The 12658-nt window shown below is 43.7% G+C and overlaps 1 protein-coding gene across 1 annotated transcript; it reads right to left on the bottom strand.

The window, feature by feature from the left end:
* Positions 1 to 4409: 4409 nt before the first annotated feature.
* Positions 4410 to 12154, bottom strand: LOC118397999 (uncharacterized). The gene is made up of 5 exons (XM_052470080.1): positions 12051 to 12154; positions 11486 to 11505; positions 11261 to 11363; positions 8098 to 8263; positions 4410 to 5829 (listed from the first exon to the last, which is right to left on the bottom strand). The coding sequence occupies exons 1-5, from the start codon at positions 12051 to 12053 to the stop codon at positions 5801 to 5803; spliced, it is 321 nt and encodes a 106-aa protein (XP_052326040.1). The 5' UTR covers positions 12054 to 12154; the 3' UTR covers positions 4410 to 5800.
* Positions 12155 to 12658: the final 504 nt, after the last annotated feature.

Genomic DNA, 12658 nt, shown 5'->3' with positions numbered 1-12658 from the left:
CAAAATGCCCCCTAACATAACTCACTACTTTTGATCACGGCCCATCCATCCAAAATGCCCCCTAACATAACTCACTACTTTTGATCACGGCCCATCCATCCAAAATGCCCCCCTAACATAACTCACTACTTTTGATCACGGCCCATCCATCCAAAATGCCCCCCCTAACATAACTCACTACTTTTGATCACAGCCCATCCATCCAAAATGCCCCCCCTAACATAACTCACTACTTTTGATCACGGCCCATCCATCCAAAATGCCCCCTAACATAACTCACTACTTTTGATCACAGCCCATCCATCCAAAATGCCCCCTAACATAACTCACTACTTTTGATCACGGCCCATCCATCCAAAATGCCCCCTAACATAACTCACTACTTTTGATCACAGCCCATCCATCCAAAATGCCCCCTAACATAACTCACTACTTTTGATCACGGCCCATCCATCCAAAATGCCCCCTAACATAACTCACTACTTTTGATCACGGCCCATCCATCCAAAATGCCCCCTAACATAACTCACTACTTTTGATCACGGCCCATCCATCCAAAATGCCCCCTAACATAACTCACTACTTTTGATCACGGCCCATCCATCCAAAATGCCCCCTAACATAACTCACTACTTTTGATCACAGCCCATCCATCCAAAATGCCCCCTAACATAACTCACTACTTTTGATCACGGCCCATCCATCCAAAATGCCCCCCTAACATAACTCACTACTTTTGATCACAGCCCATCCATCCAAAATGCCCCCTAACATAACTCACTACTTTTGATCACGGCCCATCCATCCAAAATGCCCCCTAACATAACTCACTACTTTTGATCACGGCCCATCCATCCAAAATGCCCCCTAACATAACTCACTACTTTTGATCACGGCCCATCCATCCAAAATGCCCCCTAATATAACTCACTACTTTTGATCACGGCCCATCCATCCAAAATGCCCCCTAACATAACTCACTACTTTTGATCACGGCCCATCCATCCAAAATGCCCCCTAACATAACTCACTACTTTTGATCACGGCCCATCCATCCAAAATGCCCCCTAACATAACTCACTACTTTTGATCACAGCCCATCCATCCAAAATGCCCCCTAACATAACTCACTACTTTTGATCACGGCCCATCCATCCAAAATGCCCCCCCTAACATAACTCACTACTTTTGATCACGGCCCATCCATCCAAAATGCCCCCTAACATAACTCACTACTTTTGATCACAGCCCATCCATCCAAAATGCCCCCCCTAACATAACTCACTACTTTTGATCACGGCCCATCCATCCAAAATGCCCCCCTAACATAACTCACTACTTTTGATCACGGCCCATCCATCCAAAATGCCCCCCCTAACATAACTCACTACTTTTGATCACGGCCCATCCATCCAAAATGCCCCCCCTAACATAACTCACTACTTTTGATCACGGCCCATCCATCCAAAATGCCCCCCCTAACATAACTCACTACTTTTGATCACGGCCCATCCATCCAAAATGCCCCCCCTAACATAACTCACTACTTTTGATCACGGCCCATCCATCCAAAATGCCCCCCCTAACATAACTCACTACTTTTGATCACAGCCCATCCATCCAAAATGCCCCCCCTAACATAACTCACTACTTTTGATCACAGCCCATCCATCCAAAATGCCCCCCTAACATAACTCACTACTTTTGATCACGGCCCATCCATCCAAAATGCCCCCCCTAACATAACTCACTACTTTTGATCACAGCCCATCCATCCAAAATGCCCCCCCTAACATAACTCACTACTTTTGATCACGGCCCATCCATCCAAAATGCCCCCCCTAACATAACTCACTACTTTTGATCACGGCCCATCCATCCAAAATGCCCCCTAACATAACTCACTACTTTTGATCACGGCCCATCCATCCAAAATGCCCCCCCTAACATAACTCACTACTTTTGATCACGGCCCATCCATCCAAAATGCCCCCCCTAACATAACTCACTACTTTTGATCACAGCCCATCCATCCAAAATGCCCCCCCTAACATAACTCACTACTTTTGATCACGGCCCATCCATCCAAAATGCCCCCCTAACATAACTCACTACTTTTGATCACGGCCCATCCATCCAAAATGCCCCCCCTAACATAACTCACTACTTTTGATCACGGCCCATCCATCCAAAATGCCCCCCTAACATAACTCACTACTTTTGATCACAGCCCATCCATCCAAAATGCCCCCCCTAACATAACTCACTACTTTTGATCACGGCCCATCCATCCAAAATGCCCCCCCTAACATAACTCACTACTTTTGATCACGGCCCATCCATCCAAAATGCCCCCCTAACATAACTCACTACTTTTGATCACGGCCCATCCATCCAAAATGCCCCCCCTAACATAACTCACTACTTTTGATCACGGCCCATCCATCCAAAATGCCCCCCCTAACATAACTCACTACTTTTGATCACGGCCCATCCATCCAAAATGCCCCCTAACATAACTCACTACTTTTGATCACGGCCCATCCATCCAAAATGCCCCCCCTAACATAACTCACTACTTTTGATCACGGCCCATCCATCCAAAATGCCCCCCCTAACATAACTCACTACTTTTGATCACAGCCCATCCATCCAAAATGCCCCCTAACATAACTCACTACTTTTGATCACAGCCCATCCATCCAAAATGCCCCCTAACATAACTCACTACTTTTGATCACGGCCCATCCATCCAAAATGCCCCCTAACATAACTCACTACTTTTGATCACGGCCCATCCATCCAAAATGCCCCCTAACATAACTCACTACTTTTGATCACGGCCCATCCATCCAAAATGCCCCCTAACATAACTCACTACTTTTGATCACGGCCCATCCATCCAAAATGCCCCCTAACATAACTCACTACTTTTGATCACAGCCCATCCATCCAAAATGCCCCCTAACATAACTCACTACTTTTGATCACAGCCCATCCATCCAAAATGCCCCCTAACATAACTCACTACTTTTGATCACAGCCCATCCATCCAAAATGCCCCCTAACATAACTCACTACTTTTGATCACGGCCCATCCATCCAAAATGCCCCCCCTAACATAACTCACTACTTTTGATCACAGCCCATCCATCCAAAATGCCCCCCCTAACATAACTCACTACTTTTGATCACAGCCCATCCATCCAAAATGCCCCCTAACATAACTCACTACTTTTGATCACAGCCCATCCATCCAAAATGCCCCCCCTAACATAACTCACTACTTTTGATCACGGCCCATCCATCCAAAATGCCCCCCTAACATAACTCACTACTTTTGATCACGGCCCATCCATCCAAAATGCCCCCCTATTCCCTATACTTTTGAACAGTGCCTTATCTGCCCAATTGCATGTTAGGAATCCACTAGTAACGTGCAGCTGTGCAAGTCATCAATTTGATTTAAAACGGCATTCAAATACTGTAGCTTTCAAAGCATCCTCTTGTGAAAAAAGGTACGGTGTCCATGCAATGTGTTAAGGATAACACAGACAGGCAGCAATACAAAATACAGAAATGCTGACAAGACGAAACAAAACACTGAACAAAATCTAGTTTCCAGTTGTAATAAAATATCTAACCTTCACCAGGAAAGTCAAGACAATTTGTTTAAGAACTAATTATTTAACTAAAACCCAAACATGTCTTAAATTCAGTAGGGATATTGCCTGGTGTGACACCGGCCCCTGGTGTAATGGCCATGTGACGGAACTGACTGGAATCAGACAAGCGTTTTGGTTCCTGTTTAAAGTTTGCTGTTAAATACATTGATTGCACTTCCCTATTTAGCACTTTCCCGTTTGCTATTTCAAACCTCTCAACCCTTCTGTTTGCTATTTCAATCCTCTCAACCCTTCTGTTTGCTATTTCAATCCTCTCAACCCTTCTGTTTGCTATTTCAAGCCTCTCAACCCTTCTGTTTGCTATTTCAATCCTCTCAACCCTTCTGTTTGCTATTTCAAGCCTCTCAACCCTTCTGTTTGCTATTTCAATCCTCTCAACCCTTCTGTTTGCTATTTCAATCCTCTCAACCCTTCTGTTTGCTATTTCAAGCCTCTCAACCCTTCTGTTTGCTATTTCAATCCTCTCAACCCTTCTGTTTGCTATTTCAAGCCTCTCAACCCTTCTGTTTGCTATTTCAATCCTCTCAACCCTTCCGTTTGCAAACTACACAGTCACTGAAACTTAAGTACACTAGGAGATCAAACAAACACACACACACACACACACACACACACACACACACACACACACACACACACACACACACACACACACACACACACACACACACACACACACACACACACACACACACACACACACACACACACACACACACAGTCTCCTTTATCATAGTCTCCTTTATTATATTTATTCCTCACATATTAGTCAACCCAGACATGAATTCACACCCAACGGTTAAAGTATTGGTCATTTGTTACAGATGAGTAAGATGTGCATCAATGCTTACAGTAGAAGTAAAGTTTAAAATCAACTACAATAATACACGTTTAATGTCAAATTCTTTGTCTAGAATATTCAATTAAATACAGCAGACAAATGATGAATAATACAGTATCTCCACTGAGATTTCCAACCAGGGATTTCCAAACTGTTTGGCTTTGTGAAACACAAATGGAGGTGTCTTTTAAGTCACAACCCACCATATGGGTTGGTGTAGAGAACATTTTATTTTAAAGCTAATTTCCTGCCATTCTATACATTTTGCCATGGAACTGAGAGCAATTTTTTGTCGTTTTTAAGCACATTCCCTGCAAATACCTGCATTTTACAAGGCTAAAGCTGTATTCTTATGCTAAAACATTATAACAAGATCAATGGGGGCCTGACTATCTAACTTTCATTTTGTTGACTGTAAGTTCTCAAAGTCCCCCACTAAAATAACCATCTACCTCACAGATGTCATTGATAAGAGCCGATAGCTGTAGCCTAGCAGTTATACTGTATACTACATGCACAGAGTGGTTCACTGCTTTGGCAATGTTTCAATGCTAGCTGTCAGCCACAAATCACATGTTGCTAGCTCCGCAACAAGCTATAATTATATGTTTCATGTTTTGGATCTGTGTGTCACAGTAGGAATGTGCATCTGTATATCTGTAAACTTAGTGTGTGTGTTCGTGTGCGCACATGCGTTTCTCTGACAATCTACTGTGGAATGTAATAGGAAGAATCCCATTGAAATTCTGACTCTTTGAGCATCTCTTCCAGGTGAGCCTTTACCTCGTTCACCACTTGCTCTCGCATTTTGCAATCAACTGATGGAACTACATTCTTAACAATCTCTTCCTCTCCATAGAGCAGTTTGCTCAAGCTCTCTGCCTCTGCGCAGTTCCCATAGGGCCACATCTGATTGCTTGGTTTCTCCAGACCAAAAAGATGACCACAGGACCTGCAAGGAGACATCTCCTCCCCACTCTTCACATTGGAAGCCTGGCACTTTACATACTCTTGTAGTTTCATGGTGCCATCAAAGTTCTTTCTCTTGTTCTTATCTGGCTTGTATGTCATCACGGCATTGGATACACCGCAGTGCCAGGTACTCAGACAGGACACAGCAACCATGATCTGTCCTTCTTGCTTCCCCGTGCAGGACATGGACGCTCCATAGTACCTCCCTCCACTTTCAGAGATGCAGATGGTAGAGGAGGTGAACCGGTGTTTCCCTGACATGACATTGGCGATATCCCACAGTTTCCACCATATTTCCAACTCATTGTCTGGTCCAAACATGGAGACCACCTGGGAGTTGATGACAACAGACGTAAAACAAGTTAAGGTCAGTGAGAAAAAGGCCCTTAAACGGCCGATAGAATCCAAATAGACAAGAAATGTCAGCCTGTATATTGCAGAAACGTTTGCGAACTATTCATGAAATTATTTTGAAAAAAATACACAGATAGGAGCAGATCAATATATTAGGTTACAGCAGGTCACACATTTTGTGAATAGTTCACTAACGTTTCTCCACAATATACACAGTTCACTAATGTTTCTCCACAATATACAGTACTGGCTGCATTTTGCTCTTCGTTATGTAGTAAATGTATAATGTTTGTATACATTCTGCCCATAAGAGGGCGCTGTTGCCCACAGAATGCTTATGGCTGTTGAACCTTTTACATTTACATTTAAGTCATTTAGCAGACGCTCTTATCCAGAGCGACTTACATGTTGTGTTGCTCCGGTCCTCTCTGAGATAAAGTTCTCCCTTGCAATAAGAATCCTGTTGTCCTGTGTTCATGTTTAATAATAAGACTACGGACTTAACAGTCTTTTTTAAACAAATTAAAACCACAGGCATAGTCAAATCAGGATGTCCCTTGAGGGCATCCATAGTTTAGTTAAAATTCAATTAACATGGTGAAAAATGACCACTGCTGTTTGTCCCTTTTCCGTTGAATACTGAATAATAATACAAGAGCATTCAGCACTCATCACTTCATAATATGCAGTTGCCACTGGGCAGAAACTGGTTGAATCGACGTTGTTTCCACTTCATTTCAACCCAAAAAATCAATGTGATGATGTCGAATCAACGTGGAAAACTGATTGGATTTGCAAAACATCATCAATGTAAGTGCATTTAATATTTTTTTTCACCCAACTCTTAACTTGAATCCAATGACATGGAGACATTTGCAGTAGCAGTGCTGTGGGCAAAATCACTGGGGATGTCAAGCCCCCACGCCAGTTTTCCAGCAAAGAAAACAGGAGGTGCCTCCACTATTCCAGCACCGTTTCAACTTCAACAAAAAGATACCAAAAACAATTGAGGCCAATCAACATAAGCTAAATATGACGTGGCTGTCCATGGTTCTGATTTGTGTTTTACACATGCGTGTGCGCGCAAGTAGAAAATCACCCTACTTGTAGAGAAACGCCAATGCCATCCTCCTCTCTTTCATTCATACAGTACACGCTCTTATGTTTTGTTGTCCTAGGCTACCTGGCTAAAATGCTTGCTCGCTAGCCTAACTTCCATTAAAGGGCAACATTAGCTAGTTAACATTAGCCTTCTACATCTAGCTACTGTACATATTGAACTTCCATCCTCTCAGGCGAGAAGCACAACAATGTATAAATTAATAGTTGGATCAGACTCGCCGATAATCATTGGCCAGCAGGGTGAATTAAGTAAAACCACAAGTCCAAATCCCTATCTCCATCCATGGCTAATTTAGGAAAGGGACCATTTTAGCTAGCTAGCTAGCCACCGGAGGACAACAACACAAAGAGATGCAACAATTGAAGTTGTTTCGGTTAATGACGTATGCTCTCAAAGCAATTTGATAGGTGAGACATCAAATCCAACCTGGCTTCCCCTTACACTTTTTTCCCCCGCCAGGACCATTCACAGTTGAGCTCGCTCAGTTTAGCTCAATGCTGATTGGCAAATTTGTTATACTTTTTTTGTCAAGGGGGACCAAATGCTCGCTGGCTTCCCTTGCATTCAATGCGACGGGCGGCAACAATGTCATACTTGTTTGGACCCGACAGTATCAGATAGATGACCTACACGTAGAGAGACAGAGAGGCGCTGGGAACAGCTCTACTGGTCTCCTGTGGGAATCGAACCCACAACCCTGGCATTGCAAGAGCCATGCTCTACCAACTGGTACATTTTGGGGGGAAGCCGGGCTTCCCTTGGCTCCATGAATACATGCTACTGGACATTTGTTCTTGATTTCACATTAAATTCATGGTTAGTTGACAACTCAACAAAATATACATCAAAACTAGACGTTGAACTGATGTCTCTGCCCATGTAACAGTATTGTTTCCATCCCTCTCCTAGCCCCTACCTGGCCCCGAACCAGGGACCCTCTGCACACATTGAAAACAGTCACCCTCGAAGCATCGTTACCTATCGCTCCACAAAAGCTGCGGCCTTCACAGAGCAAGGGAAACAACTACTTCAAGGTCTCAGAGCTATTGATGTCACCGATTGCAACGCTATTAGCGCGCACCCAGTGAGTTAGTCAAGAGCATCAGCAACACAACACTCACCATATCCAGCACACAGGAGAACGGAGTCCGTTTTGGTAGTTTCCTTGTGTAACTCAAACGGTTGTGGGAATATCTTCATCATCGTAGATAAATGGTCACCAAGGATCATCTCAGGGGTGTATTTGGGAGAATGAATCCAGCCTAAGAAGAAGATGCTGTGGAGCATCTTATAGACACAGGTTTGATATGAGAAGGACAAATAAAAATGATTTTCTCTTTAAAAGTGTAACCCTAATTTCTGAAAATAAAGGAGAGCTGCACACTAGGAGCTCAGATGCAAAAATGTAATATCCAACTTTTCGACAGCCAAGCTGTCTTCATCAGGGTATAACCCTAATTTCTGGACACTTTTATCTATCTATTCATCCATATTAGCTCCTCTGGAAGACCAATGGGTTTGATGGCACAATTAAACTGCCAGAAAAGGGGCTTTCTTAAGGTGCTTTTTATACAGGACAAGAAGAGAAACTATCCAACTTTGGACAATGACACCTTCAAAGGACCGAGGTAAAGACAGTTTCAAGTTGGATATTGGACGGATATTCGTGCTTTCAAACCTCAATAGCTTTCAAACCACTTGAGCCACAGACTCCAATTAAGTGTCATGATGTTGGACAATTGCGCACAACATTGCACAGGTCTTATTTTCCCGATTTGGACATTAATTTGCTTTCCAAAGCTAATAAACATATGGCAATGTGAGCAGCATTTTGTATTCCTAGTTTAATTAGTTAGGGAGCATAAACAAAGTACAAACTTTATTTACATTAGAATTTCAATAGCTCTTTGGTCATGTGACCTACTTGACTTAAACAAGTCAAGTAGAATGTCCACTGACTACCCTTCTATATTGCACACCCTTTAGTTTGTCCATTTTCATCTTACACGGTTTTACATTAATATTTTAAACTTTCAAATTTCAATATCTCCTTGGTAATGTGACCTACTGACCTCAAACTACTTTTAGAATGTCCACGGACTGGCAGAGATGGGCGCCACGAGGCATCCAGTGTGGTAACACAACCGATCCCGGAGAAGCTGGCGGGAGCCCTGGGGAGAGTTCTCTTTTCTTCGAACCCATTCAAGGACAGGGCGCCCTGGAATAGGTTCGCCCCGAGAGAGGGGCGCAAGCCATGGAAAGCGTCACGGTTTCGGCGGCGTTCGGTGAGCTTTCCCTGGCCCTTGAAAATCCGGGGGAGAGGGTGTAAATCTCACGCCGGGCCGTACCCATATCTGCAGCAGGTCTCCAAGGTGAACAGCCTCTGGCATATTATAATAATGTAGGTAAGGGAAGTTGGCAAACAAAGATCTGTTACTTCGGGATAAGGATTGGCTCTAAGGGTCGGGCTGGGGTGCGAAGTGGGGCTTAGCTCAAGCTGCGTCAAGGGGAGTAGTCGCTCCGTCGCCCTCCTCTCGACACCATTGGAAGTTCGTTGCGCGGCCCATCTCGTGGTCTCTCGTGTGTGGTCTCACAAGGGGCTGTGTACGGGGGTTCGTCAGGGTGGTGTCCGTCGGTGGGCTGAAGGCGGACCGGTGGGGAGTTGGGTCCGGCAGTTGGTGGCGGCAACTCTGGACGTGCGCCAGGCTCTTCTCGCGGATCTCCCCAGCTACGGTGCTCGCCGGCCCCACACCAACGAGCACCGTAGGTGGGGAGGTCTCCTCTGCGCTCACAACACTTGAGGCGGAGACTAAACCCATTGGCCCGCAGTGATAGGGCATTGCATGGATCTGGCTCATGCCCTACGAAGTGGGGAGAGGTATCTCCAGCTTGTCTGGGGAGGGGGCCTACATCTGATGTGGGTAGTACCATCCACGCCCATTGATTTGCTGCGGAACCATTAAATTGACGGAAGAAGCCTCGGTTCCCACTGGACATGGATCAATGCATGTCAACTTGAAATTCAAATTCAAAGGAACGTACCGACCTCTCACAGTCATACTCAAATCACCCGTGGGGTGACTGTGACCCCCTCATGTTAAAGTGAGGAATATCGATGAAGCGCTGGTAAAGGTGGTTCCTATGGTTCTGGGCTGACTGGGAAAGCAAATGAAGAAAAGATTGAAAGGGGAGGATTATTTTCTGTTGCTTCTTCTGACACCTGGTTGATGGTGCCTCTAGATACAGCGAGGGGTATTTGGTCCTCAAGCTTATAAGTATTGCGCTGGCACTTGATGTCGATTGGGTGTAAAAACAACAGTCAAAGTCAGCTGAAGGTTTGTAGCGGCAACTGATGTCCAGTTTGTAAGACAGAAAAGCCTCTGATGATACCACCGGACGTTAATCAGGGGCTGGGGTCAGCACTCAGGCCATGGAGGTTGGAGTGGGGACTTAGTCTGTGAGCAGAAAAAAGCAGGCGGGTCACCAGAACCACAGAGCCTGTTATGGGTTACCAGGTACACAGAGCCTGTTACGGGTTACCAGATGCACAGAGCCTGTTACGGGTTACCAGGTGCACGTGGTTCCTGACAGCGGGACTATAGATGTTTTAGTAATTCCAGGGAGTAAGCTAAGACCAAGGGGGGGGGTGTTGACCGGGTTGGGAGAGTAGGAGTGGAGGTCTGTAGTTCCAAGGAGTAAGCTATACACTCTCAGGCCCAGGGCAGGCAGGCGGGCAGGGAGTGTAGGCCTAGAGGCCAGGAGTCAGAGGTCACCAGGTCAATGGGGGCCTGCCTGGAGGTCAGAAAGGCTCCAGGGAGAAGGCCCAAGTGAATAGGTGTGTGAGTGACACTGTCCTTCAGGGGGGCAGAGCAGGCAAATTAATGTAAAATCTGGTGAGATTAAAATGGACAAGCAAAAGGTTGTGCAATGTGTAGGCCCACTGAGTGTACATTCTGAACCTTGTTTGAAGTCAGTAAGTCACATGACCAAAGAGCTATTGAAATTCAAAAATGTAAATAATGAATTTAAAATAGTGCGAGATGTAAACCTACAAAAGAAAGTGTGCGCAATGTGTGTCTGTGTCATCGGGTTAGCTAGAACCAGTTTTGAAAGTTTTAGGAGTAATGATTAAAGAGCTATTGAAATGTCAAAAATGTGATTTATCACTATGTTGACGGTCCCTAACTGTTGTTGGTGGACGTAAGGAAAACTACAGGTGAACATCCATCGAATATCCAACCTGAAACTTGTTTTACCTTTGTCTTCAAAGGGGTACATGCATACCTCATCCACATATTCCTTAGGTCCGTGTAGTTTGTCCATTTCACAGATGATATTGTAGGCATTAATCCTAAAACTGTCTTCAGTCAGCAAAAACAATTCTGCCCTAAAATATTTAATGACACAATATACATTTTCTCAATAAATAAGTCAATTAATCAATCAATAAATCAATTAATTTATTGAAATATCAAAAGAATAATGAATGGTTACTATGTTGAGGCTCACCTCTCTCGTAGTCCGGTCTCCTGTCATGGGAAAGATAACGTCATAAACATTTAATAAACTAAAACTACAATAACTGCTACTGCTATTATGAAAAGTCATGAGAAAGGTTAATACTTATTTGAATTTTGCCAAATTTACTTCCCGAAAAAACTACGTTTTTGAGAGTATAGGACAAAGATGGTAGACAAGGCCAAATAGGGTAGCCTAGTGGTTAGAGCGTTAGACTAGTAGCCGGAAGGTTGCAAGTTCAAATCCCCGAGCTGGCAAGGTACAAATCTGTCGTTCTGCCCCTGAACAGGCAGTTAACCCACTGTTTCTAGGCCGTCATTGAAAATAAGAATTTGTTCTTAACTGACTTGCCTCGTTAAATAAATAAAAATACAAAAAAATTGCATAGGTGTGTCTGTGCGTGCCCTTCACAATGCTCGAATTTATCTTTTATATATTTATCTTTATATGTTTTGGCAAAATCGATAGATTAATAAAATATCATGTGTGGTCAAATGTTGATGTTTGTCGTGTATCTTCATTTCTTCTCAACAGACGAAGTAAAAAGGCTACTCACCATTTTTTAGGTAGTTGCAAATATGAAAATGAAAGTAAATCGACTAACGCATAATAGCCTAGTTCCCAACTAGGGGAACTAGGACCTCTGGTGGTACCTGACCTATCCACAAGCGGAATTGAGAAAACTCATGAGACCATAGTCCAGGGTTCCCCAACTGGTTTTATTTTGCCCCACAAGTTTTCTGAGAAAAATAACAAACAATCAAAAAACAGACAGACAGATAGATAAATAAATAATTATTTTTATTGTTTATATTTCTTTCATAAAAAATCAAATGTTGGACATAAAAGACTGTAAAAACACCAGAAAATCAGCTCCAAGTGATTTCATTTAGTAAATCTGTTCCCACATATTCCCACGCATAATAGAGAGACATGATCGTACACAAATAATAATCAATAATAATTTATTGGATTTATATAGCACTTTTATACCAACTACTCAAAGCGCATTACATAGTAGGTGGAAACTCACCACATCCACCAACAATGCGTGGCACCCACCTCAATGATGCATGGCAACCATTTTTGTGCCAGAACGCTCACCACACATCAGCTATCAGGTGGAGAGGTGAGGAGTGATGAATGCCAATTAGGAATGAGGGG

The sequence above is a fragment of the Oncorhynchus keta genome, chromosome 19 (genome assembly GCF_023373465.1).
Source record: "Oncorhynchus keta strain PuntledgeMale-10-30-2019 chromosome 19, Oket_V2, whole genome shotgun sequence".
In the NCBI taxonomy this organism is placed as follows: Eukaryota; Metazoa; Chordata; class Actinopteri; order Salmoniformes; family Salmonidae; genus Oncorhynchus; species Oncorhynchus keta.
This window is presented reverse-complemented; position numbering and strand designations above follow the sequence as displayed.